General features: G+C 56.3%; 20 protein-coding genes across 20 annotated transcripts; 11 read left to right on the top strand and 9 right to left on the bottom strand.

Annotated features, from left to right (window-relative positions):
• Positions 1 to 37: 37 nt before the first annotated feature.
• Positions 38 to 1,701, top strand: Malapachy_1010 (galactokinase; the record flags this gene model as incomplete). The annotated part of the gene is made up of 3 exons (XM_018135522.1): positions 38 to 204; positions 236 to 697; positions 732 to 1,701. 3 exons carry the CDS (start codon positions 38 to 40, stop codon positions 1,699 to 1,701), a joined length of 1,599 nt encoding a protein of 532 aa, XP_017992351.1.
• A 1,243-nt stretch (positions 1,702 to 2,944) lies between these two features.
• Positions 2,945 to 4,546, bottom strand: Malapachy_0991 (swc4-component of the swr1p complex; the record flags this gene model as incomplete). Its single annotated transcript, XM_018135503.1, has 1 exon — positions 2,945 to 4,546. One exon carries the CDS (start codon positions 4,544 to 4,546, stop codon positions 2,945 to 2,947), a length of 1,602 nt encoding a protein of 533 aa, XP_017992405.1.
• A 154-nt stretch (positions 4,547 to 4,700) lies between these two features.
• Positions 4,701 to 5,704, top strand: Malapachy_0977 (hypothetical protein; the record flags this gene model as incomplete). The annotated part of the gene is made up of 2 exons (XM_018135489.1): positions 4,701 to 4,835; positions 4,868 to 5,704. The coding sequence occupies 2 exons, from the start codon at positions 4,701 to 4,703 to the stop codon at positions 5,702 to 5,704; spliced, it is 972 nt and encodes a 323-aa protein (XP_017992490.1).
• Positions 5,705 to 5,741: 37 nt separating this feature from the next.
• Positions 5,742 to 6,775, bottom strand: Malapachy_0972 (fog: zn-finger; the record flags this gene model as incomplete). The annotated part of the gene is made up of 3 exons (XM_018135484.1): positions 5,742 to 5,799; positions 5,827 to 6,475; positions 6,505 to 6,775. 3 exons carry the CDS (start codon positions 6,773 to 6,775, stop codon positions 5,742 to 5,744), a joined length of 978 nt encoding a protein of 325 aa, XP_017992495.1.
• A 120-nt stretch (positions 6,776 to 6,895) lies between these two features.
• Malapachy_0987 (hypothetical protein) lies at positions 6,896 to 7,282 on the top strand (the record flags this gene model as incomplete). The annotated part of the gene is made up of 5 exons (XM_018135499.1): positions 6,896 to 6,949; positions 6,981 to 7,122; positions 7,152 to 7,160; positions 7,191 to 7,230; positions 7,264 to 7,282. 5 exons carry the CDS (start codon positions 6,896 to 6,898, stop codon positions 7,280 to 7,282), a joined length of 264 nt encoding a protein of 87 aa, XP_017992359.1.
• Positions 7,283 to 7,298: 16 nt separating this feature from the next.
• Malapachy_0964 (nadph-dependent beta-ketoacyl reductase) lies at positions 7,299 to 8,272 on the bottom strand (the record flags this gene model as incomplete). The annotated part of the gene is made up of 4 exons (XM_018135476.1): positions 7,299 to 8,032; positions 8,061 to 8,096; positions 8,131 to 8,170; positions 8,201 to 8,272. The coding sequence occupies 4 exons, from the start codon at positions 8,270 to 8,272 to the stop codon at positions 7,299 to 7,301; spliced, it is 882 nt and encodes a 293-aa protein (XP_017992444.1).
• A 115-nt stretch (positions 8,273 to 8,387) lies between these two features.
• Positions 8,388 to 9,124, top strand: Malapachy_0983 (hypothetical protein; the record flags this gene model as incomplete). Its single annotated transcript, XM_018135495.1, has 5 exons — positions 8,388 to 8,411; positions 8,452 to 8,602; positions 8,629 to 8,832; positions 8,861 to 8,932; positions 8,976 to 9,124. The coding sequence occupies 5 exons, from the start codon at positions 8,388 to 8,390 to the stop codon at positions 9,122 to 9,124; spliced, it is 600 nt and encodes a 199-aa protein (XP_017992363.1).
• A 12-nt stretch (positions 9,125 to 9,136) lies between these two features.
• On the bottom strand, positions 9,137 to 10,144 carry Malapachy_0995 (mmm1-required for mitochondrial shape and structure; the record flags this gene model as incomplete). Its single annotated transcript, XM_018135507.1, has 1 exon — positions 9,137 to 10,144. The coding sequence occupies one exon, from the start codon at positions 10,142 to 10,144 to the stop codon at positions 9,137 to 9,139; it is 1,008 nt and encodes a 335-aa protein (XP_017992409.1).
• Positions 10,145 to 10,338: 194 nt separating this feature from the next.
• Positions 10,339 to 11,816, top strand: Malapachy_0984 (compass complex protein; the record flags this gene model as incomplete). Its single annotated transcript, XM_018135496.1, has 2 exons — positions 10,339 to 11,782; positions 11,812 to 11,816. The coding sequence occupies 2 exons, from the start codon at positions 10,339 to 10,341 to the stop codon at positions 11,814 to 11,816; spliced, it is 1,449 nt and encodes a 482-aa protein (XP_017992356.1).
• Positions 11,817 to 11,868: 52 nt separating this feature from the next.
• On the bottom strand, positions 11,869 to 12,523 carry Malapachy_0961 (density-regulated protein; the record flags this gene model as incomplete). Its single annotated transcript, XM_018135473.1, has 2 exons — positions 11,869 to 12,073; positions 12,102 to 12,523. 2 exons carry the CDS (start codon positions 12,521 to 12,523, stop codon positions 11,869 to 11,871), a joined length of 627 nt encoding a protein of 208 aa, XP_017992449.1.
• A 52-nt stretch (positions 12,524 to 12,575) lies between these two features.
• On the bottom strand, positions 12,576 to 13,845 carry Malapachy_0993 (gtr1 g protein gtr2; the record flags this gene model as incomplete). The annotated part of the gene is made up of 3 exons (XM_018135505.1): positions 12,576 to 12,638; positions 12,670 to 12,730; positions 12,758 to 13,845. 3 exons carry the CDS (start codon positions 13,843 to 13,845, stop codon positions 12,576 to 12,578), a joined length of 1,212 nt encoding a protein of 403 aa, XP_017992702.1.
• A 407-nt stretch (positions 13,846 to 14,252) lies between these two features.
• Malapachy_0974 (rab small monomeric gtpase) lies at positions 14,253 to 14,873 on the top strand (the record flags this gene model as incomplete). Its single annotated transcript, XM_018135486.1, has 1 exon — positions 14,253 to 14,873. One exon carries the CDS (start codon positions 14,253 to 14,255, stop codon positions 14,871 to 14,873), a length of 621 nt encoding a protein of 206 aa, XP_017992489.1.
• Positions 14,874 to 14,954: 81 nt separating this feature from the next.
• Malapachy_0994 (elongation factor ts) lies at positions 14,955 to 16,118 on the bottom strand (the record flags this gene model as incomplete). Its single annotated transcript, XM_018135506.1, has 1 exon — positions 14,955 to 16,118. The coding sequence occupies one exon, from the start codon at positions 16,116 to 16,118 to the stop codon at positions 14,955 to 14,957; it is 1,164 nt and encodes a 387-aa protein (XP_017992410.1).
• A 147-nt stretch (positions 16,119 to 16,265) lies between these two features.
• Positions 16,266 to 20,275, top strand: Malapachy_1003 (nuclear pore protein; the record flags this gene model as incomplete). Its single annotated transcript, XM_018135515.1, has 3 exons — positions 16,266 to 16,374; positions 16,403 to 16,610; positions 16,633 to 20,275. 3 exons carry the CDS (start codon positions 16,266 to 16,268, stop codon positions 20,273 to 20,275), a joined length of 3,960 nt encoding a protein of 1,319 aa, XP_017992317.1.
• Positions 20,276 to 20,385: 110 nt separating this feature from the next.
• On the top strand, positions 20,386 to 21,078 carry Malapachy_1014 (hypothetical protein; the record flags this gene model as incomplete). The annotated part of the gene is made up of 1 exon (XM_018135526.1): positions 20,386 to 21,078. One exon carries the CDS (start codon positions 20,386 to 20,388, stop codon positions 21,076 to 21,078), a length of 693 nt encoding a protein of 230 aa, XP_017992348.1.
• A 3-nt stretch (positions 21,079 to 21,081) lies between these two features.
• Malapachy_0968 (mitochondrial carrier) lies at positions 21,082 to 22,092 on the bottom strand (the record flags this gene model as incomplete). Its single annotated transcript, XM_018135480.1, has 1 exon — positions 21,082 to 22,092. One exon carries the CDS (start codon positions 22,090 to 22,092, stop codon positions 21,082 to 21,084), a length of 1,011 nt encoding a protein of 336 aa, XP_017992450.1.
• An 83-nt stretch (positions 22,093 to 22,175) lies between these two features.
• Malapachy_1013 (leucine carboxyl methyltransferase) lies at positions 22,176 to 23,101 on the top strand (the record flags this gene model as incomplete). Its single annotated transcript, XM_018135525.1, has 3 exons — positions 22,176 to 22,526; positions 22,558 to 23,012; positions 23,086 to 23,101. The coding sequence occupies 3 exons, from the start codon at positions 22,176 to 22,178 to the stop codon at positions 23,099 to 23,101; spliced, it is 822 nt and encodes a 273-aa protein (XP_017992352.1).
• A 144-nt stretch (positions 23,102 to 23,245) lies between these two features.
• Malapachy_0998 (rrna processing protein) lies at positions 23,246 to 24,034 on the bottom strand (the record flags this gene model as incomplete). Its single annotated transcript, XM_018135510.1, has 1 exon — positions 23,246 to 24,034. One exon carries the CDS (start codon positions 24,032 to 24,034, stop codon positions 23,246 to 23,248), a length of 789 nt encoding a protein of 262 aa, XP_017992700.1.
• Positions 24,035 to 24,216: 182 nt separating this feature from the next.
• On the top strand, positions 24,217 to 25,866 carry Malapachy_0981 (squalene monooxygenase; the record flags this gene model as incomplete). Its single annotated transcript, XM_018135493.1, has 1 exon — positions 24,217 to 25,866. One exon carries the CDS (start codon positions 24,217 to 24,219, stop codon positions 25,864 to 25,866), a length of 1,650 nt encoding a protein of 549 aa, XP_017992361.1.
• Positions 25,867 to 26,059: 193 nt separating this feature from the next.
• Malapachy_0989 (atp18-subunit i j of the mitochondrial f1f0-atp synthase) lies at positions 26,060 to 26,432 on the top strand (the record flags this gene model as incomplete). Its single annotated transcript, XM_018135501.1, has 2 exons — positions 26,060 to 26,216; positions 26,398 to 26,432. 2 exons carry the CDS (start codon positions 26,060 to 26,062, stop codon positions 26,430 to 26,432), a joined length of 192 nt encoding a protein of 63 aa, XP_017992355.1.
• Positions 26,433 to 26,471: the final 39 nt, after the last annotated feature.

The raw sequence follows: 26,471 nt of genomic DNA, 5'->3' as shown, positions 1-26,471 counted from the left end.
GAAACAAATCCGGTCACCTCCACCTACCACCATCGCGATGAATGAACCGGTACCTGTTCTACCTCTAGGAGACATTTATTCGTCCCACACGATTTCGCATCAGACACCGCGTTATCTTGAGCTGGAGAACAACTTCGAAAAGAAGTTTAGCTCAAAGCCGCAATTTATTGCGCGCGCGCCCGGTCGTGTAAATATGATTGGAGAGTGCGTATGACGACAGCTTACCATCGACCAGGCATATCGACTATGTGGGCTACAGTGTGTTCCCCTTGGCTATTGAGCGCGATATCCTTATGGCGGTAACTTTTGAGCCTGGCAGTCACGACCTTGAGGTGCATCTCGAGAATGAGTCGAGCCGCTTTTCACGCTCTACATTCCACTGTGACTTGGCCAACCCAAATACCATTGAGTTGGTGCACAGCGGAAACACGCGCTGGGCAAATTACTTCAAGGTTGCTATGCGTGGTCTGAGTCACCATTTGCCATCGGACATTCTTTCCAAGGCATGTGGTGTTCTAAAGGTGCTGGTCACTAGTGATCTCCCACCGGAAAACGGTTTGAGCTCTAGTGCTGCGTTGACCATTTGCAGTATCATTGCTGTTGTGACAGCAATTGGTGCCCGGGAGCGTGTGTCGCGTGGTCTTTTGACAGACATCACCATTTCGAGTGAGCGTCTGGTCGGCGTCAATTCAGGCGGGTATGTATGCAGAAAAGCAAATCTTACAAGACAGTATGGACCAGGCTGCCTCCATGTTCGGTGTGAAGGGCTGTGCTGTGTCGATTGGCTTTGTTCCAGAGCTCAAGATTACGCCAATCCCCTTACCGGCCAGCGAGGACTATGTGTTCTTGGTCACCAACACGATGGTGGCTTCCGACAAGAAAGTAATGGGACCAGTTCAATACAACCTTCGTGTGGTTGAGACACAGTTGGCTGCTAGGGTCATGGAGAAGAAACTGAACATTGATGCGGAAATACCACAGCGTTTCCGTCATACGCTGCGAGCTGTCTCGGATACCTACTGGGAGACGTACCCAGAAAAGTTCGATGAAATGATTCAGCAGTTCGATGATGTGAAAGCCGCATTCGACGACTGTGGCTGGAAGGCTGCACGTATGCAGGCGATGTTGAATCTAGTCGAGCAGAATCTGCCACGTCGTGGCCTCACACGGGAGGAAGTGGAAGACTTGGTCGGTGTATATGGCGTCGACTTTGAGAAGAAGTTTTTGAAGAGGTTCCCTGTCAAGACGAACAAGTTCTACTTGCATGCCCGTGCGTTCCACGCCTACTCGGAGGCTCTGCGTGTCATCCAGTTCCGTACGATCTGTGAGCGTGCGAACGAGGCCATTCAGCGTGGCGAGGAGGTCGACGTTCACCGGATCTACCATCGTCTTGGTGCCATTATGAACGGCAGTCACGAAAGCTTGAGGGTATCATACGAGTGCAGTAGCCCTGAGCTCAACATGGTCGTGCATCTGGCGCGCCAGAACGGTGCCTTGGGCTCCCGTCTGACAGGTGCTGGCTGGGGTGGTTGTGCAGTGAGCTTGGTCCCCAAAGCCAAGGAACAGGCTGTAATTTCCGCCGTGCGTCACACCTACTTTGGCCAGCGCTTTGGCTACCTGACCCCAGCGGAGTTGGATGCGAACATGTTTACCACTCACCCATCTCAGGGCGCGTGTATCATTATGACATCTCCTAAGTAGACATGAAAGAACATCGCACTCTCTTGATCTTATAATGTGGCCAGACTCTCTACACAGCCATAAATGTCACCCCAAAAAAATACATATGGATAGTCGTCAACGCATGGGAGTAGCACTGCCTTGCGAGCTACGTGGTGTATCCAGGAGCCAGCTATTGAAAACCAAACAATATGTAATCATGACCGGGCTGTATCGTCAACCAGTTCACGGATGTTGACATATGAGATCATCTTTTATGACGCCTAATATGATAGGGTTGCATAACGTTAATAAAACCTTCTTGATGTATTAGTCAGATTGTGGCAGTGACGAGATCTTATCCAACCAACCTGGGTAAGGTGACTAAAAAATCATTACAAAATGCGGGGTTGACGCTGCCGGATGTGGGGCAATTGAGATAATCACCGAGATGCAATGTGGTCATCTGCGCATGTATATCAGGTCATAATTGTCCGCCGCCCCCCTTCTTTTGCTTCTCTTCGTGTATCACTATGGCAGCGAAACCCACAGATATTCCTGCTCCTCGAAAGAGTGACCCCCTCGATACTCAATTTTCTGCAAACAGCATTGCCCGCTCTCCGTTGGCAGCACAGGCTAGTTCGTCGTGGTATACCACAACGCCTCCTGTGTTGCCGGCATCAGGCTTGATGGGATCTCGACCACATAGTATCAACGCCACAATGCCAGTGGATATGCTATACCGTTCAAACTCACTTTCTATGAAGAATTCTATGAATACGGATACGCCGTTTACGTCTCTGTATCGACGTGTCAGTGCATCACATCGATCCTCACAATCGAAGCCGATCACGGGCCGCCCACGTACTACCTCAGAATCCATGGGACTTAGCACCAGTCTGGGCAGCTCAGCCTCATCGGAGGTGGGGCTACCCACGACGCCGAATGGCCCTGTGGAAGCGTCGCCATCTCAACGCTATGCGGAGCGCATGGACTTTGTGGACGCGGACGGCACGTGGCCTCAACACCTCTCAGGCACTGAAAAGATGCCAAAATCGTTCATGGAAGAGGAAGCTCCCATCAAAAAACCAGAGCCTCGGCCATGGCCACCCCCTTATCGGGTACCAAGCCCGGCTAGTGAACGAATGATTATGGACCACCTCTCGCCCCTTTAAAAAAAAGCCCCTGCCCCTTCCCACCGCTACCATGACTTCTTCTGGACCAAAACATACAGCCCTTCTGTATTGAAACGAATGTAACACCACTACATGAAATCCACTATGATTTATCCGTACGTGGATGTGGTAGTCGTCATAGAATCATCCGGCCCAGGCGCCGCCGCCACAGCCGCAGCGGGCGTCGTGGAACCTGTAGTCGCTGCTTCCACGGCGGCTAAACGTGCTTGCACAATGCGATATTCTGCTTCCACACGCTCTAGTTGTTTCTTCATTTCCAGGCTGCCCGCCACAGCGCCTAGGAGCGTCTCCCATTTCTCGACATTGGTCGCCGTGGGGTACACCAAACGTGGCCCAATCGGAGGATGTAGCTCCGCCAAGGCCTGCATGACCTTCGTGTACTGATTGGGCCGAAATGTGAGGGCGCGCGTAGATCGCAAATAGGCGCCGTGGTGACTAGTACTCTCTCCTTTGGTGGCACCAGCAGCAGGAGCCACGGGGGGGAGAACAGACGGTGTACCAATCAAGTTGGGATACGGTGTACGGAGGACACTGGGCGCTGTCGTAGGGAAGCGCGAGATGAAATGCTGTGCGTCGAATAGAAGTTGTTTAGGGTCGACTTTCCCTTTGGCAGCAGGAACAGCGGCATCGGTCTTGCGGCGCTTCTGCTTTCGTGCATCATCGCTGGCGGAATCAGCTGCAGTATGAGGCGGCCAAATCAAACCGGCGCCCACGGCCGATACAGTGGTCGAGGTATAAGAAGGAAGACCTTCCCAGCCACCCAAGAGCCGTAGTAAGTCGTCCCGTTCTTTGGCAAATTTGGTCTCATTCTGCTCGAGACGACGTGCTTCCACGTACAAGGCCTCTTCTTCGGCCAGTTGCTCAGGTGTACGTGAAAACAATTTCTGTACAGCTGCTTTGCGTTCCGTCTCTTGCTGTCGGTCGTACGCATAGGTCTGTAGTTGTGCCTGCCGAGTCTCAATGTCTTCGTCACTAATGCGCTCGCGGAGCAGCCGACGACAGATGGTATAATACCGTGACTTGAGGTCCTCAATGCTGCGCTGCTTACCTGGCCATTCATAGCGGTCTGCAATCACAATGAAGCGCAGATCATAGGTGTCGCACATCTCAACCAAGTAGTCTGTTTCTTCACGTGTCCAATCGTCGTCTTTCAAATGCTGGGTATATTCCTCGGTGGTGTATTGAATAACATTGGAAGTCGTATTAAAGGGCGTCCATGAATCGTCCAAAGGCACATCCACAGAATCTCCTTCGTCCATGCCTGTCGAGGCCAGTGGCTTCCAGTGATGGAGAATGAGTCCCTTGGGGGCGGGTGACGTCATGGGAGCCTCGAGATCGGTCGAACCGAGAGACGTAGGTGTATCGCTCCGCGAGGGGTTGCGAAACGGCGTCCACATCCACTTACGCACGACACCCGCATTCGACTTGCGTTGGAACTTCGGTCGGAAGGCTCGCTGCAGACCTGCTGCCTCGTTGGCCCCGTGAGCTGCGGCCCCATTCGCCATGACGAGGCTCGGCGCGTTGGGGCCTAACAAAGAATAAAGTTCACGAGACATGCCCTCCGGGCGCTGCTTCGGCCGCGCATCGCCAGGGAGAACAGGAGGCGCACGTACCTGGGCACGACTTGGACCTGCCTCTGCATTTGTGCGGTTGGGAAGCGATAAGATATCGCGCACGTCGCTGGAGCTCATGCTGCCCAGCTTCTAGGGTACGTGAAATAGGCAAACGACGAGACCAGCGGCACGGTGAAAATCACGTGCCGTGTTGCGCGCGGCGGCGTAGCGGGCGTGGCCTGGGTGGGGTGAGTGTCAGGAGAGGTGAACGGGCCTCCTACCCAACGCCCCAATGAGCCGAACATGGACGACGGAAGAATTCTTCCGTACATACCCAGAGCCTGCGACGCTTGCTGAGCAAACGAAGAAGGTGGAAGAGTTTGTTCAGCGCCATAATGCACAAGGCCGCAACGTGGCCTTAGTCACGGTACGTACCGCATGCCTACCTAACGCCGACAGAGTGGTGGTACTACAGTGCCGTTGGAGAAAAATGTGGTACGATTTCTCGACAACTTCTCTGCTGGTACGCGAGGCGCTGCCTCGGCAGAGTACTTCATCAAGCATGGCTATGCGGTGATTTTCTTATCTCGGCAGCACAGTCAGTTCCCCTTTACGCGCTGGTACAGTCATACGACGAACCCCCTCTTTGATTTGTTGGAGGAGCCCAGCCCTGAAGACGATACAGTCCATGTGTGCAGGGATAAGGAGAGTGAACTCCTTCCAATCTTACACGCGTACAATGAAGCCCAACGGCAGGGCCAGCTACTTACTGTGCCTTTTGTGACAGTGACAGAGTATCTCTTCCTCTTGCGCAATGTATCGCTGGCAATGAAGCCACTGGGCCGACGTGCTATGTTGTACTTGGCCGCGGCGGTGAGTGACTTTTTCATGCCGATGGACCGTATCTCTGAGCACAAAATCCAATCCAGAGATGGCGCACTCACATTGGTATTGGAGCAAGTCCCGAAGGTGCTCGGCACGTTGGTGAAGGAGTGGGTGCCAGAGGCCTATGTGGTAAGCTTCAAGCTGGAGACAGAAGACCGGCTTCTCATTCCCAAGGCCGAAAAGTCTCTGCGCAGCTACGGTCATCAGCTCGTCATTGGCAACCAACTGCATCGTCGCAAATTTGAGGTCGTGCTGGTAGAGCAGAAGCCTTCCTCCGGTTCTACCGAGAAGGAATTTACAAATACATGGATCCAGCTTCCGCATACCAACGGTACGCCAGAACATGAGATTGAAAGCGACATTGTTACAGCCCTCGCGACTCGGCAGGACGCATGGAAACAGGCGCCATAGATTCGTTCGCATGTACTACTACAATTATGATTGGTATCTAGGAGGAGGACGGCGTGGCTGGCGTGGACGGAAAGACGTGCGAGACAGTGTCGACACTGAGAGTAAGTGCGATGAATACATACCCATACGAGCGCGTTAAGAGCTGGTCCAAGGTCTCGCGACAGCTCTGCGACAGCGCCTCTTCTTCCTTTTGTAGTTCTTGGATCGACTGCTGCCATTGATCGCGAACTTGCAGCAGGTACCGCAACTTGGCTTTGGCAATTAAATAGGCTTTGGTCGGCGATGTACTCGATTCGGGCTCTGTATCAGACTCTGCCCCTGCATCCGAAGGCACAGCAGAGTTCGCATACGCCTGCAATTGCTCCAAATCGGCCATTTCCTGGACAGGCAGGAGCATCCGGGTCTGCTCTGCGGCGCGCTGGGCGAGAAGAAGATGCGAAGCCTCGGCTTCCGAGGCACGTCGTTCCCCCTCGACAAGGTCCAGTATCTCGTCATTGATACCATCGCGGGATTCGTCCGCATCTGCACCTCCCATCGACGCACGCGGCTGACCTGTAGGGGGCGTATTGTGCTGCACACGCATATGTTTTGCCAATGCGTCGGAACGCGTAAACGACTTATCACATTCAGGGCGTGGACACGTAAAAGGCTTCTCACCAGTGTGGCTGCGCAAGTGACTCAGAAGAGCAAAGCGGGATGTTTGGCTCTTGCCTTTGCGTGGACACCCGGTCCATTCACAAGCATAGCGTGATTTGTGAATACCAATATGGACTGCCAGTGAGTAGTCGTAGGCAACGTACATGAATGCAAGTGAGCAATGAAAGGCTGCAGATCCGTAAAGGTCTCACCACAGTCTTCCCACATGCACTTGACCTCCGGCGCCGGCTCCGGCGAGCCTTCCGGAGAGCGTGCTTGGGACGATTTCTCATCCGCTTCGCCCTCCGTCTCAGACTCAGACTCGGACGTGGAGATGTCGTCCAACTCGGCCCATTTGGACGTGGTGGTGGGTGACGCCTGGGCTAGTGAGGGGACGGGCGGCGCCGCCATATCCTCTTCGGCAAAACGCGACATGGACGCCACGATGAAAAGGGCAAGCTGTGACAGGAAACGCTCTCAGCGCGTAGGTACGCAGACACGCCGACCGTCGTACGAGGGAGTTTCTGACGTAAGCCACGTTGGCTCCTAGCGTCCATGCCACCGATTGGACATCCACTACGTGCTCGGGCCATTGGCCTGTACAAAGAGGTAGGGACAGTCGGCACGAGCTCACAGCAAGCTTCACCGCCTGGGGCGGGAGTACCCTGATCCGAACTACAACTTTATTCCGAAGCTCCGTGCGATGTTTCGTAAAAATGCTCACCTCACCGACCCGAAGGAGGTAGAGAGTAAGTTGGCCCTCGCCGAGTTTGTGAAGAAAGGTACGTCAGCCTGTGTGGCTCACATGTAGAAACGGAGAGTACGTCTCAAGCCCGCTCACCCACATCAGCTCTGTACAAATTGAAAAAGTATAGAACACTTCGTCGGCGGTACGTGTATAGGCAGGCCGACTTACATCCAAGCTATATAGAAGACACGTAGTATGTACCTATAGAATCTACAGCTTCGGGTTGAACTGAAGAACTTGGCCACCATCCAGAGGGATTGCAGTGCCAGTGACATGGCTGCCGGCACGGCTGGCCAGGAACAGCAGCATACCGCCAATGTCCTCTGGTGTGCCAAGACGACCGGTCGGCTGCACGCCTTCCAAAATCTCCTTGTTCGCGTCCAAACTCCATGCTGTCATGCGGCTGGGGAACACACCAGGGCAAATGGCATTCACCAGCACATACTTGTCCGCCAAGTCAATGGCCATCATGCGCGAAAGATGCACCGAGGCAGCCTTGGAGGGCTGGTAACTGTACGTGCCATTGCCAGGCTCCGAAAGCGCGCCAGAAGCGTTGGGCATAAACGCCGCGACCGATGCAATGTTAACAACCGTCGCGTGCTTTGTGTTGGACTTGTTCTTTTCCAAAAGGGGAAGGAGGGCCACGGTCAAGTAGAATTGACTCTTGACGTTCAGGTGGAAGACCTTGTCCCATCCCTTGGCCTCCGGGAAGTCCTCACGTTGACCGCCCCACGTCAGGCCAGAGTTGTTAACGAGAATATCGATCTCCGACTCGTGCTTCTTGATTTCGTCAGCCAAAGCATCGCAGCCGGCCTTCGAAGCAAGGTCCGCTTGAATGGGGATGCAAGCGGTGCCAGCAGGGAAAGGACTTTTGCTGGGCGCCATCTTATTCATCATCTGGGCTGCCCTCTCAAGCTCGTCCATTTTCCTCGACGCGATGTACACTGGGTGGTAAGCGTGCTTCGTGCGTACCTCGTACACCATTCTGCACTAGGGCTGAGGCCATCACTGGTAAAGCGTTAAACAGGAAAGATATACATACTCTTGCCTAGACCCGAGGCACCACCTGTGACGACGGCGATCTTCTGTGAGTGTGTCTATTTTTCACTTACCTTTCCACGCACATCAAACAAGGTGCTCGCCAGCATGACTGGCATCGATTCAGGGGCAGCGTCTTTCGGCATGATAGTTCTCCAGGAAGCACCGGAGACTTCAGCAGAGTGGAGGCGGTCGGGCACTTACGCCCCGCGTGAAACCACCAAGAAGCCCAGCCGGTGGGGCGTCGGTTCTCCTCCACATATGAGCATCCCTGATTATTACAGCGTACGTCGTCGCACGCACAGACGACACTCACCCGCCACAGATCCTGGGTGTGAGCCCGACAGCCAGTGCCGAAGAAATTAAAAAGGCGTACCAAAGGGAATCGCTCAAATGCCATCCTGATCGATTTCCCAATGCGACTCGCGAGGAAACGCAGGCACATACACAACGCTTCCAAAGCGTCGCAGATGCATGTACGTCGAAAACACACTCACCAAAGACTATATTCTGTCAGACAAGAGTCGGCGCGCAGAATATGACGCATTGCGGCCTACGTCCACGCCGCAACCTGGCCGGGACGATGCGAATACACAAAGTGACAGTGCACGATTTTTCCGCTCGCATCAGCGACACCAGCCAGAAGCAGAGCATATGTTTGCGGATGTGTGGGCAGAACTGCTGCGGCCTGAAGTCGACCGTCATGGTATGTATTGGATGCACTGACATAGTAGTGCCTATTTGGAAGACAGCTGGAACAGTGTCAGGTGCGATGCTAGGCTATATCGTGGGAAACATTCCAGGAGGTACGTTTACAACTATGAAAACAGGAAACTCACACCATCTCAGCACTGGGAGGTGCCATGCTGGGCAATCGGTTGGGTGCTGTGCGTGACGCAAAGGGCCGTGCTGTGAGCGAGGTATTTTTGTCGTTGCCAGGCCGTGAACGTGCTGAGATTCTGCGCACGTTGGCCGTGAAAATCTTGGGCTCCTTGTAAAGAAGCACCACATTACGAGCGGAAACTGGGGAGGCGCACTGTCCAGTTCGCTGGTGATACAAGACGGTCACGGAGGAAACGCCGGATGCGACTGAGTATCAATTCTTCCACTTTAGGGATATCATACAGCTTGCTCTTGGATCCCATCACACTCGACATATGCATATCTAGCTGAAAGTCAGGGTACAGGGAGAATCGGGCTTCGATCAAGGGAGGTCCGTCGTCGTGCGCAGGTGACCCAATTTCGATTGCAAGTGTACCTGCGATACGTTCGATGCGGAGGCACAAGGCAACGGCCAATGATCCAAATCGCCGTTGAGGCACATTGAGCCATAGCCGCGTGTCGAGGCCAATAGTCAATAGATCCATATAATGCACATCCATTTCAATTCGCAAGGCAGAGGCATCCAGCGAAGGACGTACGCGTGCGTTCGAGAAGGTAGGGTACCCCCGCCCCATATCGATATCCGTGACAGTGACATCACCCAGGATGTCCATCGTACGACCGACCAAGGCCGCATTCAGGGCGTCTTCAAGTACGCGTTTGGCGAGGGCTTTTTCGGCAGTTCGCAGCGAGGGCAGGGGGACATCACCAAAGTCTCCACGGTCAGTATCCTTGTCCGGGATATGTTGTGCGACAGACAAAATGCTGCGACGGTATTGCAATAGGAGCTCGGCAACAAGGATGTTGAACCAATCCAAGGACTCGGGGACCGCTGTAGGCAGATCGTACCCTGTCTGCTCTAGTAAATCTGCTAGGCAAGCGTCCATTCCCTGCTCGTAGGGCACACGAGAGAGAGGCGGCGGCACACACCGTGCATCCAACGATGCTTGCAAGGCACGTGTTCGTTCCTGAAGCTCGGCTTTTTCGCGTTCCAACGCCTGCGGGGTCTTAGCAATGAACAGGTACCGGAAGAGTGCTAGAAAGAGTGCTAGGAGAACAGCTTGACCCGCAACAAACCCTTGTACAAAGGACAAAGAAGGCGCGGGAAAGAGGGAAGACGTTGCAAACACCGACATCGCCCACACGCTCTGCCAGCCAGCCAGCCCAAGCAAGCAGCAGCAGTCCGCACAAAGGTGGAGGAGAAAGAGAGGAAATCCAACGAAGGCGCGTGGCCCCGCCTCGGTTGGTCAGCAGCCGCGCACTGCGTACGTGCCTTGCAACGCGCCGCGGCCTCCACGCGTTGACGTCGTCGCGGTTGTAGTTGCATGGTATGAGCGACGTAGATGCGTCAAGCTCCGTCCATGATGAGCCCGTGCTGGTAGATGTGCCAGGCGCACGTACAGACTTAGGCCTAGCACATCATCATGATACGCCTGATACAGGCTCTCCGGCCCCCACAGAGGCGTCAGTGCCCAATGTCACCATCCCTTCACACCGTTTGCCCCCGGGGTTTCGTGGGCCTATACCTCGCGCACATGATGCCGAAGACATTGCCCCTGTGCCTGTATGGACGCCATGCACATCAGAGACACTGCCTGATGGATTGGGCTTGACTCCGCATTTGCCTATGAACAAAGGTGGCTGGCGATACATGGCGGCTGGGCCGTCAGCGCACACGTTGCCGTGGACCGTGTATCGTAGTCTTGAAATCGCCCCGGAAGGCGTGCACTGGTCGTGGCAGGATCGCAGTGCATTTACGCGTATCAGCCAAGACGCGATGGTGGTAGGAGCAGACAAGGGATTTCGCTCTGTACGGACGAATCTCGGTGTTCGAGAAGGTGCATGGTACGTCGAACTAGACGTTCTGCCACCCGATGCGTCCAGTATGCCTACGAAGCCTATGCGTGATGGGCCTCATGTACGCCTTGGATGGGGCCGTCGTGAAGCGTCGCTCAATGCGCCCGTAGGCTGGGATGCCTACAGCTACGGCCTTCGTGATCAAAATGGCGCGTGTGTATCCAAATCACACCTGGTCCCTCTGGGCCGTCCTTTTGGGCCTGGAGATGTGGTGGGTATGTACATCCGTCTACCGCCTGTGGATGCAGCGCGGGCGCCAGGAACAGAGTCGCGCATCCAGCAAAAACGGATCCCTATCAGATACAAGGGCCAGCTGTACTTTGAAAGCTTAGAGTATGCACCGACGCGCGAAATGCTGGCTTTGATGGATGAGCAGCGAGGCAGTGGGTCTGTGTGGACCTCGACAACTACGTCGCAAGCTGATGAAAAACGACCTCGTGGACGTTCTGCGCCCTCGTCACACGAGCGACAGCAGCCAACATTGCGGCCCCTTCCTACGCTTGAAGATAGCTGCATTGGGTTTGTTGTGAATGGCGAACCACAGGGTATGGCCTTTACAGAGCTGTACGACTATCGTCCGCTCCTTCCCAAACCAAAAAAGCGGCGGCACCCCAGTGAGATAACGGCGCATACCAACATTAGTGCGATATTGAAGAGCCGTGAAAACGAGCTGGACGATGGTATGTTGGGCTACTATGTCATGGCGTCTATGTACGGCGGTGCACGAGTGCGTCTTCGTACAGACGAATTCCGATACCCGCCGCCCGCCGATTTGGAGGACCAGTTATGGCGCGCTGGCTGCCCGTCCGGGGTCTCTGCGCAGCGACAAACAGCCGCGCCCCCTTGGAAACCGCTCGCAGCACGGTACCAGCAAGCACTTGACGAAGCTCGACACTTGGACCTCGCTGAAGAAGCCAGTGTGGCCGCCAAGCTGGATACTGGCGAGGCTAAAGCTGAGAGCCACGAGGCGAACGTACGTACAGTCTAAATAGACACGACTATATTACTTGACTTTGTCGTCAATCACAATGTTTTTCTCCACCAGGCCACCGTCCGCTTCGCTTGGCATCGTGTCAAATGGCTTCGCACGCTGGATCAACATAGTCTTTAGGTCGTCCACGACATCGCCCTGAATATGAATTTCATCCACACCGGGGTGCTGTGTGCTTTGCGTCACCGAGGCACCGGTAGCGAAACGCGAGCTTAGTCTGGCGGTCAGTACAGTAATATACATACCCCTTGGCAATCACCTTGAGCGCAGGCAAGGGAGGCGAAAACTGATGCAAGCCATGAATAGACGTAATGACCTTGCGCTTCGTGCGCGACACACGCGACAGCACGACTTTGGACGCAGCGAGCTGGGCACGCTCCTTCTCCGCTTTTGCTTGGGCCTTCCGTTCCTTCTTTGCACTCTCTCGCTCTAGCGACTCGGCCTGCTCGGTTGTGAGCGACTTGAGCTTATCCTCCAGTGCCTCGTCCGAGTACAGCTTGGCAAACAAAGCCGGGTCTTTAGCCTCTAAATTCGCCTTGCAACGCGACAGAGAAGAGCCGTATTCACAATACTCATAGGGAAACGTGCAAATCTCGCAATACCGCAGCTCGCGCGCAGGGAAGCGATCCTCACCCGCGGCCGCAGGGGCCATCACGTCAACGCTCATTGTCGTAAGGACGAAAGAGCGTATACGACATGCCACGTGACTATACTCACAACTACGGACGTGCTAATCGGTGCAACTCGGCTATCGTCGTGCGGAACAAGTCCACATTGTAATCCTAGCGTGTGAGAAGGGCGTGAAATACGTACCAGAATACTCGTATTTGTGGACTGGATGTCGGATTGTATGACGGCAAGAAGAGCGAGATGACTGATATAAGCACACAAGAAAACATACCTGTCGAGCTGCCAAAAGGCCACAGTGGTATCATTCCCCAGTCGCACGATACTGGAAGACCATACACGGGTATATTCGTCCTTCTTTTCCACCATCGAGTCGATATCACGCAAGTGAGAGTACAAGTCAGAAAACTGACGTAAAAACTGAATATACTGGAACATCACATCAAAGAGCGCCAAATCAAATGGGGACGTATCGCATCCAACAAAGGTGCAGCTCGGCACATCAAAAATATATGCCTTCTCAAAGTAGCAAGAGGTACATAGCAAATTACAGGCAGTTTCCAGTGCCTCCATAAGGCTGACCATACGTGGAGGCTTGGGCGGCAGCATCTTACCCGGCGACGATGGCATTGCTGTAACAGCCGATGCTGAATCCATAGACTCTAGCGCCTGGTTCTCCTGGGGGCCCTGCATAAGCTGATGTTGAATCCGTGAAAAGGCAATAAACACACTCGTATCAAAAACGGACGTAAGATGGAACTTAAGAGTGACCTGTTGGTCCAACTGCACAGGCTCATCATTTGGACCGGAAAACTCATGCGAGGAATCAATCAGACCTTCAGTGACGCGCTGTTCAATATCACGCTGTGTATCGTATCGATAATCTTCACTGAGGCCATCCGCCTTATTAATAAAAACGTGGAAATGAACCGACTTGTTGTGTGTATAAGCATGAACAATGACCTGGTTCAGTTTGCTCAGCGCTTCAAAATAGTCGTCCTGCGCATCTAGCACAAATATAATCGCATTGACTTCGGCCCACGCAAAGTCCATATTCGGAGTGGCAAAGATAGGTGGTGGGTGATGTTGATCACTCGATGAGAAACTCATAAGCGCACTACCAGGTACGTCCCATAGTTGTATATTTTGAAATGTATTTGCATCCAATTTTTGCGTACGCATAGTGGGGGCGAGGAAGAGGGTATCGTTAGGCTGGTATGACTCGTACACGACTTTGCACAAGCTTGACTTGCCAGCACGACGTGGTCCTACCAGAAGGACATTGTGTGGAACATGCACTTTGTTGTTTCCGTCATCAATGGGTGGATCCCGAGATAAGCTGGAGGCGAGTACGTCCTCCATATAAGGTGACGGATCCCTAGCGCTGTTGTGATGTCAGAACGGAAGGCTATAAAGAGTGATTTCGGACAGATGGCCGTTTAGTCAGCATCGCCCTGGCAGGGTCAAATGCCATCCCCCTCCGCGCTTCCCAGAGGCAGCGCGGGGGACCGGCCAACATGCTTGCGCTGGCACAAGAAGAGAAAGTATTCGAAGGCTACGAGCCTCATTCTACAAGCCTAAAAAGGCAGAAGTGTTTGGGACCTGGCAAGCGCCGTCCACGTCCATGTGCCGATCACTACACGCGCACGGGGCACGACAAGCTTATCCGCGCGTCCCTCGATGTGGGTATATTTGCAATTTCCAAAAGTAGGCGACCGCTCACAAATCGGTCCAGCTAGACCCTTGTTGCATTCTGTCACTGCATCAAGATGGCAACACGGAAAAAGGTGCTTCTCAAGGTGATTATCCTGGGTGATTCAGGTGTCGGTAAGACGTCTTTGATGAACCAATATGTGAATAAGCGATTTTCGGCTGCGTACAAAGCTACGATTGGCGCCGATTTCTTGACGCGTGAAGTGGTGGTCGATGGTCGTCTCGTCACAATGCAGCTGTGGGATACCGCGGGCCAGGAGCGCTTCCAGTCTTTGGGTGTGGCATTCTACCGAGGTGCAGACTGCTGTGTGTTAGTGTATGATGTCAACAATCCCAAAAGCTTTGAGACGCTAGACAGCTGGCGCGATGAGTTCCTTATCCAGGCGAGTCCTCACGATCCGGACAATTTCCCCTTTGTGGTGCTCGGCAACAAGATTGACGTGGAAGAGAGTAAGAGGGTGGTATCTCAAAAGCGCGCCATGTCTTGGTGCCAGAGCAAAGGCAATATCCCGTACTTTGAGACCTCCGCCAAGGAGGCCATCAACGTTGAGCAGGCGTTCCAAACGATTGCCAAGAATGCGTTGCAACAGGAAGCGGAAGCCGAACTGTATGCAGACTACCCTGACCCCATCCGGATCGATGCCGCCAACCCGCGTTCGTCGGGCTGCAACTGCTAACCTGAACATACCGTATAGATTCTAATGCTCATTGTTTCTGAATATAGTAGATTCGTGTGATCTATCGAGATATGATGACATTTACAGGCCAGCCGCCTTCTTCACTTCGTCGGCAAACGACGGCTTGTCGTCCACAGGCGCGGCTGTCTCGCCGACTTCCCAGCGACGGAGGGCCGCCACGTGAATGCCGTCAGGGGAGCCAGCAAAGGTCTGCGACCAGGTCGTAAGTACGTCCTGGACAGGCTGCTCGTTGGACTGCATATCCAAGCCAGCCGCGGGCAAGAGCATCGCGAATGGTTGGGCCAATAACGCCGTGCTTAGCTCGCCTGTATTGTCTGCTGGTGCATCAGCAGCAGAAATGGAATGCGTTGGGAAGCCAGCTGCCTGACGAGCTAGAGAACGAGCTAGGGCGCGAGACGACGCCATGAGTGGGTCAGACGCCGAGGCGGTACGCGCCGCCAGCGCTGCCACAGGCCCATGAGTCTGAAGGGCGAGCAAACTGGCCACACGTCCACTAGCAAAGGTGGCCTGTACAGGCGCATCGACGGCAGGCGGGGCCGCCGCCGTGCCATGCGCAAACGAGCCGGTGAGCCACGTAGACGAAGGGTCCACAGGGCCCAGAGACGTGGCGCGTGTCAGCGCAATCTTTTCGCCCAGACGAGCTACGACCGCAGTGATGGCGGTGCGCACCGTTTGAACCTCCTCGTTGGCCTCGCCATCAAAGCGCATCACCGGACAGTCGAGCAATGTATTCACGTCCAAGTCGGTCATGAGAGACGACGTAGCGTTTTCTGCGATCAGAGGATACCAAGCTGCGGTATGAGCGATATCGCGTGCTAGGGCGCCAAACATTTCGTTGCGTGCCACAAAGTCCGTCTCGCAGTTGATCTCAATGATGGCCGAGCGAGCTGCAGCGCCTTGCAAGCCGTCCGAGAGAGTGCAGATACCAATTACACCTTCGGCGGTGACGCGCGATGCCACCTTGGCTTCACGCTTTGCTCCTTCTGCTGCGCGGTTCTGATCAAGCCATGCGACAGCCGCCTCGACATTGTCGGTATCGAGAGCGTCTGCCGATCGCGAGGCCACCAGTGCCTCACGTGCCTTGAGCATGGAGGTGCCTGGCACTGCTTTGCGCAGCTCGGCGATCGCCTGGATGGAGGGACGTTTGGGCTCATGAACACGGGCCGAAGTAGCTAGGCGACGCAGCCCGGCCGCGCGGAGCAACGGTACGCGAGCAGCCCACATAGAAGACAGACGCCTGGGCGAGAGAGTGCCTGCCTGCGCACGCCCCTTCCACCACGACAGTATCACGTGATGTTCGCGGCTGGGTGGGAGGAAGCGGCGCGTCGTTCGCTGCCAGTGCCACGACCCTGTAGTAGTAGCGCCGCCGTGATGAACGACGCAGCGCATGTGCTGCCGCGTCTCGGTGAAGCGCAGAAGCTGATATCGAAATGGTGTCAGCCCGGGGCGTTGATGCTCCCCGACATCAAGGCGCGACTTCGTACGTGGCCAAGAGACTGACCCCATAGCACCGCGTGATGCGCCGTATGAAGAGCATACGCAGCCAGACGATGCGTGGACCGGCTTCCGGATCCAGCGCCGTCTTCCGATCCCGAGCATGGTCTTTGATACGATCACGAGCCGCGCGCCTACTGCGACGCTAGCGCTATTCCCGGTGATTGGACGTGCGTGCATTACGGTGGAGCACCGACTGTACTTGTGGGACTATGCGAATGGGTATGTCCAGAGTGGCTAACAGTAGACAAAGTGCGTTTGAGTATTATGAACTGCCCTCCGACGAGATTGTTCTCTCCGTTGGTTTGGTGCGGGCCCGTCCAGGTGTCTTTATTGATGCCATTCAGCATGTGCTGGTGCTCTCGACGGGCCCCAGTGCCACGGAAGGACGGCGTGTAACGTTGCTGGGCGTGGAGGTGCTGGCCAAACCAGACAAGGGCGGCGCTGGCATCAAGCTGTACGAGACGGGGATGAACGCCTCGACCAATGGTGTGGTGATGCGCGATCTACAAGCCACAGACGATGGCCGCGTCTTTGGTATCGGCAGCGACCACTGTGTGCATGAGCTGGTATACCAAGCCACTGAGTCATGGTTCCGTGCGCGGTGCTACTTGTACAATGTCACGCAGCCACACCTCGCGAACCTTCTTCCTTCCTTCTTCAAGAGCGAGAAGAAGATCCGGCATATGACCGTCGACAGTGCTCGACAGCTGCTCTATGTACTGCGCGATGGCGATCAAATCGATGTGTACGCCTTGCCATCGCGTGATGCCTCGCGGGCGCCTACGCACACGGGCAGCATGTATGGCGTGGCGCGGCAGGCAGGGCTGCTCCATTCACAGCAGGATGTCGGCCCCATTGTGTGGATCTCTCCGACCGAGCTCGATCCACGATCGCCTGTGGTGCTTGTGGCTGTGACAGAGCGTGGCTACCGTATCTACTTTGATGATTTCCAGCGCCGCTCGTGGGCCCAACTGGCTGTTCGTGCCCCGCCTGGTCAGCCACGGATGACGACGCCGCCGTCGGCGATGGGTCTGCTGTCCCATGGCATGGCGCCCGGCGTGGCGGATGCAGCAGCTACGACGCCATCCCAACGTCGCGCTACGGCCGCATTGTACGCACGCGGCACGTTCTTGTGTGCGTTTTCTGCGAACGATACATCTTCGAGTTTGTACGCTGTTCATCCATCGTCGCCAGCGACTAGTGCCATGCTGACCTATGCTACCGGCAATGGTCATGCCTGGCAGGAAAGTGCGACGTGCCTCTCGCTGGGCCGAGGCGGTAGCGCGCCTGTGCTCGCTGAAGCGCCCCCTGCGTCGCCCCAAGCTGGTGCGCCGCTTCGGCCATGTGCCGCCCAAACCGTGGTGCCTGCGCGTGTCTTCTTGGTGCTGGATTCCCATGGTCTCACTGAGCTGGTGGAACGGCGTCCTGCGGACATTATGCGCAGCTTGCTGGGCCAGGCCGGCACGGCTAGTGGCGGAAGTGTCAGCAGTGCACAGGCCATGGCAGCGGCGCCAGCGATGGTCGACTTTTTCTCACGGCATGGTCCTGTGGAAGCCAGTTTGTGTGCCCTGACGCTGGCTGCCAGCAATACCTTCTGTGCTGCATCGACACCGTCGCCCGACAGTGACGACGTAGCGCACGCTCTGCGACTCTTTTTCGGACCTCTCGGAGGTTGGCCGGCAGAGCAACGCATGCCAGGGCTCACTGCCCCTGCCAAGTCGGCGCGGTACGAAGCGCTGGCGTGCTATGTCGCGTGCCTTGTGCGGCCCGTATGGCAGGAAGTGCTCGTCCCCGCCTCGTTCCTGCAGTCGAAAAAGGCAGACTTGCCGCCCGTCCTTGCACAGCAGCAGCTTGCGTCGATGCTCGCGAACCTTGCGCCCCTCCAGGCGTTTATGCAGCGTCATACGCAGCTGTTTGAAGAGGAGGCGACAGAGCGCGACGATGTCCACAAACTGCATATGCTCGTCCAACGCACGATAGAGGCGGGTCACTTTGTGCTATTTTTGGCGGATCATCAGCTGCGCACGATTGCCGAGGCCCTTCCGGCCGAGGCTCGTACGCAGTTCACGACGCTGACACTCTCTGATTTGGTCGTGACAGAGCGCGGACGTGCCTTGGCTCACCAACTTGTTACAGCGCTGATCGCGTCGCAAAGCGGCGCGCGAGCCAGTGTTGATGCAATGGCGGAGGCCTTGCAGGCGCGGTGCGGCAGTTTCTGCAACGCGGATGATGTGCGTCAGTACAAGGCGTCAGAGTGCTTGCGGCAGGCCTCCGAGTACGACGCGCGTCGTCGTTCGGAGGGGGGCACGTCGGCATCGTCACGTGCTGCGATGGACGAGGCGCTGCAAGCGAGTCTGCGACTCCTCTTGCCGTCCTCGACGCCGCTGGGATGGGAGACGCTCGAAGAGGTATGTGCGACATACCAGCGGCTAGGGTTCGCCCGTGGCGTCGTAACGTTGGTCCTGGCGTGTGCCCGTGCCGCGGATCCAGCGCAGCTGGCCGTGGCGTTCCGCGCGGATGGGTGCCCAGCAGACGAGCCCAACTCGCATCGCCAGGCGCTGTACACGCTGCGCCGACGTATGTATGCCCTAGCTCTGGACGCGATTCAGTCCTTGCGTGAAAGTCCCACCGACGCGGAGCGCACCGCCGCGCATGATGAGGCCATGGCCCTCGCGGTAGCGAGCGACGATGCGCTCTTCCATGAAGAGCTGTACACGTACCTTTTGCAGCAAGGACGTACCTCTGAGGTGCTCACACTGCACACGCCCTATGTGGCTGACTTTTTACGCGGCACGCCGGTGTTGCTGGATGGGGAAGATCGTGCGACGTACGAGCGGCGTTTGCGTGACTTGCTGTGGCAGTGGTACGTCCGTCAGGGTGACTGCTTGGCCGCGGCAGAGACGCTCGATGCGTTGGCACATACGGAGATGTACCCACTGCGCCTGCATGAGCGAATTGAGTACCTGGCCCTGGCTGTGGGCAATGCCAAGTCGGTGCGTCCCGCCGATGCGGTGCATGTGCCCGACTTGGTCGGCCTCGCGACGCAGTTGGAAGAGGACTTGGAGGTGGCTCAAGTCCAGGCGAAGGTGCTCAGTGCCTTGCCGCCGCTCGAGACATGGGATTGCGAGCCGGCAGAACGTGCAATGCTGGAAGAGCGTGTGCAGCGGCTGCACGACACGCTGCTGGATATTACGACGCTGTACAAGGAAGTGGCGGAGCCGTTTGGCTTGCTGGAAGAGCAGCTGTTGATGCTGCATACAGCGCAATACCAGGACCCGGCCCTTGTGGCGCGTCTGTGGGAAGCACTCATCGCGCGGGAACACAATGCAAGTGCCCCGGCGCAGGCGCACCAGGCGGTCGCCGCCATGGTCACCGACGTGTATGTGCGATTGGGCGGCTCGGACGTCGCGTGCCCTCTCGATACGGTGCTGGCGCTGGTAGAGCGGTATGCATACGATACCTGCACGGCGGCTCAGGGCCACGTACCTTCGACGAGCTCGCTGCTGGACTGGGACGCGTTTGCACAGCATGACGTGCCGCTCTTGCCGGCGGGATGGGCGTCCTTGGTGCTCTGGGAGGCTGGGGCCCCTGCCGAGGCGCTTTTGCAGGTTCTGCAGGGCCTGCTCACCACGGCCCCGACGCCGTGGAATACCCATGGAGGTGTCGGGTTCCTCCTCCCTGACATTGTGGCATTGGTCCAGGCATGGCTACGCAAGTGGGATCAGGAACCGACCGGGACGTTCCCGGCTCACCTCGTCGAGCAAATGCTCAACGATACGATCCTCAAACTTCATACACGCCGGTACACACGTGCTGGTACAGACCTCGAGCAGCTCCTGGAGCAGGCCCAGCTGCTTGTCGAGCGTGTGCGTCGTCACTTTTAGTGTTGCGTACGTAGGAAGCCAAGCCTGATCGTAGTACAATCGATCCGCGGTCGCGTGAAAGAACCTCCACTCGCTTCGCCGTACGTCGCCCAGCGACGCCCATTTGGGAGATGCGTCGTGCTGTTGTGGCCTACGACGACTTGCCGCATGCGCAAGAGGCGGTAGCCCAGGTCGCGCAGCCCCAACGGCGCAAGCGGGCCAAGGCTGCGCCGTATGTCGGCGATCATTGGGACGCCCCCGAGCGCGTGCCTGTGGCCACGCCCGCCCCGCCTGCGCCGTGGGAGGACAAAGAGACAGGGCATAAGCGTGCACCGAGTCCGGACGAGGTATGGTACGCGTACCAGGATGATGAGGCTATGATTGCTTCACCTACACACTCTACGTCGTCGCCCTTTCTGGACGATACAGCATCCCTAGACGACGAAGAGGCCACGTCGTTGACAGCTGAGGAGATGTGGGACGATACATTTCTGATCGAGGCATGGGACGCAGCTGAGGAAGAGTATCGTACTTTCCATGCACATCGCACAGAAGCACACAACCAAGCGGCCAAGCAGACGCCATCCGTCTGGCACAGTCTTCCCTCGCAGGGCTTTGGCTCGACCATCTCCACTCTGCCTCCACCGCCCCCGCCTCTGCCTACAGCGTCGACCACCACCCCTGGCTGGACCAGAGCCCAAGAGATCGTTGCATCGACGCCCAATACCATCGGCGGGACGACATCAGATGAGCGTACACAGACACTGGCGATGGCATGGTATTATGCAGGGTATTACACAGCGCTCTATGAACAGAACTCGTAGAGTCTACGATGCATGCGCATTCATAAAGTACATAGCCGTCTCGAAGGCAAGAAGAGCGCCTGCATTCGTCGGGAAGGCACGTAGCGCACAGGTCAGGTACCCTGTGTAGATGCGACGGAGGCGCCATGGTAGGCCAGCTACGCCACGTTCGTAGGCGGGCTGGGAAGCCGGTGTCCATAGATCCTGCGCTACTTGGCACATGCCACGTACGCCGCCAGCAAAGCGCGGAGATCGCAGGGATTCAGCCATCATGCGGTTCTTCACGACGTCGGCCGGGTACGCCGTGAACCAAAACACTTCGGCGGCCAAGCCACCGGAAAAGAACGTCACGCTGGCCGGCGTCAGAAGCCATGCATACCAAGGTGCTGCGCCGGCTCGATGCCGCTCCGCCCAGGCGCCCAGATGCGCTTGGAACCAGTCATAGGAAGCAAACATAGCGCCAAAACTCGTACGGAACCACAGTGTGGCGGGCAACGCTCGCCAAAGACCCGAGACGCCCGTATACCGCACGACCTGTCGTAAGCAATCCCACGTCCCATGAAACTCTGCCTGACTCGCCGCTTGCGCCGATCGGTGAAGAGAAAGGCGCTGCTTCTGCATCTGGAGTTTGGTCTTGAGCAGCTCCACAGGCGCCGTGACAATGGAATTCGTCCACCCGGCGCCCATACCAGCCAGGCCTTGGTACCCCATCGGCAGCTTGTCATGGTGTCGAGTGGATTGCTGTAGAAGGCGGCGGTACAGGTGCAAGGAGCCTAGCAGTACTGAATCGGTAAACATCCACCCGATCGCAGGAGGGACACACCCTTTGTACACACCCCACACGGATTCAGTACGAACAATCGATCGAACGCATTCCAAAGGGCCGGCATACGTCCCAGGTGGCGAGCATTGCAAACGAACTTTGACCGTATCGAAGGGATGACCGATGGCCAGCTTGGTCAGGCCCGACACTGTGCCGCCGACAAACCCCTTCGTCCGCTCGACCCACTCGTTCTTCGCAGCGGACGTGGTCATGACGGGTGTGGAGGGGGACGGAGGGTGAGGGAAGAGGTCGGCATCCCTCCACCTGACACCGACAGGGACAGCGCGACACGACCATGACGACGTTGTCGTTAGGCCAGCCCTATCGACGTGGAGCTGCTCCCAAGGCTGGCATCGAGGCTGTGCGGGAGACGGATACAGACGCACTTACATCGCGCTTGGCTGCCTGTCGAGCCGGGTATCTCCCTCCCGATTCGTATGCGGAGATGCAGGCATCGCCACAGAGTCGCGAAGCGCATCGCCCGCCGCTGATTAGTATCGGGACCTATTTACGAGCACGAGAAATGGATCGTCATATGGAGCACTTCCTGGCGACGGGCTCGCTGCGGCAGGAGACGGCATCGTCTACGACACCTGTCCAAGTGATCAATATCGGCGCGGGAAGTGATACACGGTTCTGGCGGATGGTATGTGAGCATGTGTTTTGCTGACGCAAAGTCGATGGCTACATCCAACGTGGCTCTGTATGTTGAATTGGATTTCCCGGAGACGACACGTCAGAAAGCTGCGTGTATTGAACAACATGAAGCCATGCAGATGCCTCTGGGATCATGGACACGGACAGACGATGGACTGGAGGCGGACAAGTACTGGCTGGTCGGTGCAGATCTGAGCACGCTGCGTACATCTGAGACATGGGATCGCCTACGTTCGCGTCTAGATCCATCGTATCCTACGTTGATCGTGTGTGAATGCGTCCTGGCCTACCTGGATGCGGAGCAGGCAAATACCCTGTTGCAGGGGTGGCTGGAGCAGCTGTCCCATGTCGCTATTTTAAGCTACGATATCTGTTTAGGCGGCGATGCACCGGACACGCAAGAGCCTACACGCTTTGGACATGTCATGCTGCAAAACTTGGCGGTGCGGCGCCTGACCCTGCCTGGCGCGCGACAGTGCATTTCGCCCGAGGCGTACACACGTCGCTTTGTAGCCCTGGCCCATGCCTCGCTAGCCACGGCGTCCGAGCCCCATATGCATCTAGCCCAAGAGGCCTACTCATTACGCGAAGCCTGGCTTCAACTTCCTCGGGCCGAACGGGAGCGAGTGTCACAGTTGGAACGGCTGGACGAAGTCGAAGAGATGGAAATGCTTCTGGCCCACTATTGCATGGCTTGGGTCGAAAAAACTATTGTACAGTAGAAGTGATAGACACAGAGGACGAGCCACGCCCACGCTTCTTATGACGTCGTCGCTTGGTATCCGAGCCCTCCGGTGCCTCGTGCGGCGAGGTCGCAGAGGTCGTAGGAGGCGCTGCCTCCCCCTTCTTTTTCTTCTTCACACTCAGTGGGTTCGGCTCTTTCGCACGCTTCCGCTTGGGAGGCAGCGGGGCAGGGGCAGGCGTAGGCTCGGCAGCGTGCGCCAAGATCTTTTGCTCCGTCACACTCACCGTCGATTTGTGGGCCTCCATCTCGGCAATGTGGCGCTCTGTGACATCACTCATCGGCTCAAGTACAAGCACGCTTTGCGAGTAATGCAAGAGTGGCAAGCCAGGCACAGTGCGACGCCGAGCACGACGTATGTACGCATCATCCGCAGCGAGAATGTATCGATGCTGGTTTGTCGGCCCAATCACAGACGCAAGGCACTCCCCCGGGGCGATGGCTTCCTTGTGGTTGCATTTGCGTCGCTCCCAAGTTTTCGCCAAAGCAATGGCATCCTTGGCCTGCCGGAGATCGTTGCCCTCTGACGCTTTTTCCGCCTCATACAGCGCGACCATGCAACACTGCGTGATCATAGGCTTGACTTTGGCTTGCAATACATTGACCAATTGTTTTAGCGGATCTTGCACTTGGTATCGCACCAGCGCCTGGGCAAACGTATTGTCAATGAGCACCTGAAACGGCTCGCGAAATCGGTAGTGCAGCACATACTGATGCACCAGCCGACGATACGACTTGGCTCGTTTCTGTCGCATGGCTGGCTGAACAACAAGGCGCTCGCTCACGCTGCGGTACGCTGCACGTCGCCACTTTTTTTATGGCCCCCTGAGTATCACGTGCATCGCCTTCGTATGGCAGGGACCACGCGATTTAGACACACCGCATTTCTCATCCTCCCTACCCAGCAGACGTGGGGCATTCGATACACTTTCCTACCATGACACTGAACGACAGGCCTTACGATATCATTGTGATCGGCGCTGGTATCGTTGGCTCTTCTGTCTCCACGGCCCTTGGCCGTTCTGGACGTCGCGTCCTGGTCCTTGAACGTGATCTCAATGAACCAGATCGCATCGTGGGCGAGCTGCTGCAGCCAGGTGGTGTACGGGCCTTGCAGCTGCTTGGGCTAGCTGATACCCTCGAAGGCATTGATGCCATTCCTGCGGAAGGCTATCACATCTTCCTAAGCCCAGAAGAGTCTGTGAAGATCGCTTACCCTGCCGTGGCAGAGCTTCCATCGAGCTACGGACGAAGTGAGCCCCTTGGCAAGAATTACCATTACGCTGGGCGCTCCTTCCATCATGGCCGGTTCATCATGAATCTGCGCCGCAAGATGAACGAGCAGGAAAATGTGACTGTGAAACAGGCGACTGTCACCAATTTGTTGCATGATCCCAAGGACCAGCGTGTGGTGGGCGTTGAGTCCTCGGCAGGTACATTCAAAGCGCCTGTCACGATCGTGGCTGACGGTATCTTTTCCAAGTTCCGCAAGGAGTATGGTGGAGCGTACAAACCCAAAGTGCGTTCGCACTTTGTCGGCCTGGAATTGCCACCAGATGCCGTGATTTCGCGCTACCACGGCCATGTCATCCTCAATCAGCAAGCTGCGAAAGAAGCTGTGCCTGGCAAGGCGGTAGGCCCAGCTCTGGTGTACCAAATTGGATCGGATGCGACGCGTCTCTTGGTCGATGTACCAGGCCCGACGCTCCCATCCGTGGGCAACGGCGACTTGGCGCGCTATCTGCGTGACATCGTTGCGCCATGTCTGCCCAAGGTCATTGGCGAAGCACTTGCGCAGGAACTGGATAAGGGATCACGTCTACGCACGATGTCAAATAGCTTTTTGCCGCCTAGCATGCAAGGCATGCTCAAGCACCAATACGGTATGGTCGTCGTGGGCGATGCTATGAATATGCGGCACCCCCTCACCGGCGGTGGTATGACGGTGGCATTCTGGGACAGTGTCTACCTCACCCACATTCTCGGTGGTGGTCAATGGTCGCCCTTGGATGGCTACGATGATTCTATGGTCGTTCCCCCTGCGGCACGAGACCTGACACAATGGTCGGTTATCCAGCCATTGCTGCGCGAATGGCACTGGAAGCGGAAAAAACTAGCGAGCGTCATTAACATTTTGGCAATGTCGTTGTACAGTCTCTTTGGCGTCCCGGATGACAATTTGACAATCCTTCGGGCAGGGTGCTTCCGCTACTTTGAATGCGGAGGCGATTGTGTTCGAGGACCGATCAGCTTGCTAGCTGGCCTAGCCCCCGATCCCATGCTTCTTGTGTACCACTTCTTTTCCGTGGCTGTGTACAGTGTTCAGCTCATGTTCCGTGGCGACTTGTTCATTTCGGCCACGTCGTCCAAGAAGGTACAGCGTCCTCCGTTGTATATGTGGCCTGCGCTGTGTATACGTGCGCTTATTGTGTTGCTCTATGCCTGCTTCGTGATTTTCCCTGTGATCTATACCGAGATCCGTACAAACATCGCGACGCAGAAGACGGTTTGGTTGAACCCAAGCCTGCTGATCCTGACAACAGGTATGATCGGCCTGGCTTCGTCTGTGTATGCCATCATGCACTAAGTACGATGAATTCCTTCCGCTCAGGCCAGCGCCTGGGTGGGGTCCCTCTGTAGCGCTAGGCGTGCGCACGTCTACGCCTGTATAGGAAAAAAAGATACCCTGGCACCCCTCCACTATCCACGTGACTGGAAAGGCGCCTTCGTGGCGGACGCCATCGCTGGCGTTGTCTCTTCACCATCGCGTCTCCTACAGGATGGCTTTCTTTGGCTTCCGCGCGTACCCTACCCCGATCCTGAAGCCTCTCTGGCCCTTCATGGCCTCGGCCGGTATTGTCTACTACGTTGTGAGCAAGCTCCAGTACTCTGGTGTCCGCTCGGCTGAGTACGCCAAGGACCCGAAGAACCCGTACGGTATGTACTAATGACCTCGATGCATAGAGCAGGACTGACATGAGTGCGTGGCGCTGGTGAATCCATGGGACGCATGTATCTATCCATCGGTAAACGTTGACGGTTTGGATGATGATGATGATGATGATGGCGATGCATACTACCTGTTTCTTTCTCCTGGCTATGGCATTTTTTTCTGCAGCGACGCAAATTGCGAAGGAGGCCTCGCACCATTAAACGATGCCTTGTACGTAGGCGCGTTGCCACGTTCTTGGA

This window comes from Malassezia pachydermatis, assembly GCF_001278385.1.
Source record: "Malassezia pachydermatis strain CBS 1879 chromosome Unknown scaffold3, whole genome shotgun sequence".
NCBI classification, from domain to species: Eukaryota; Fungi; Basidiomycota; class Malasseziomycetes; order Malasseziales; family Malasseziaceae; genus Malassezia; species Malassezia pachydermatis.
The sequence above is the reverse complement of the archived record's forward strand: the minus strand, read 5'-3'. Positions and strand labels throughout refer to the sequence as shown.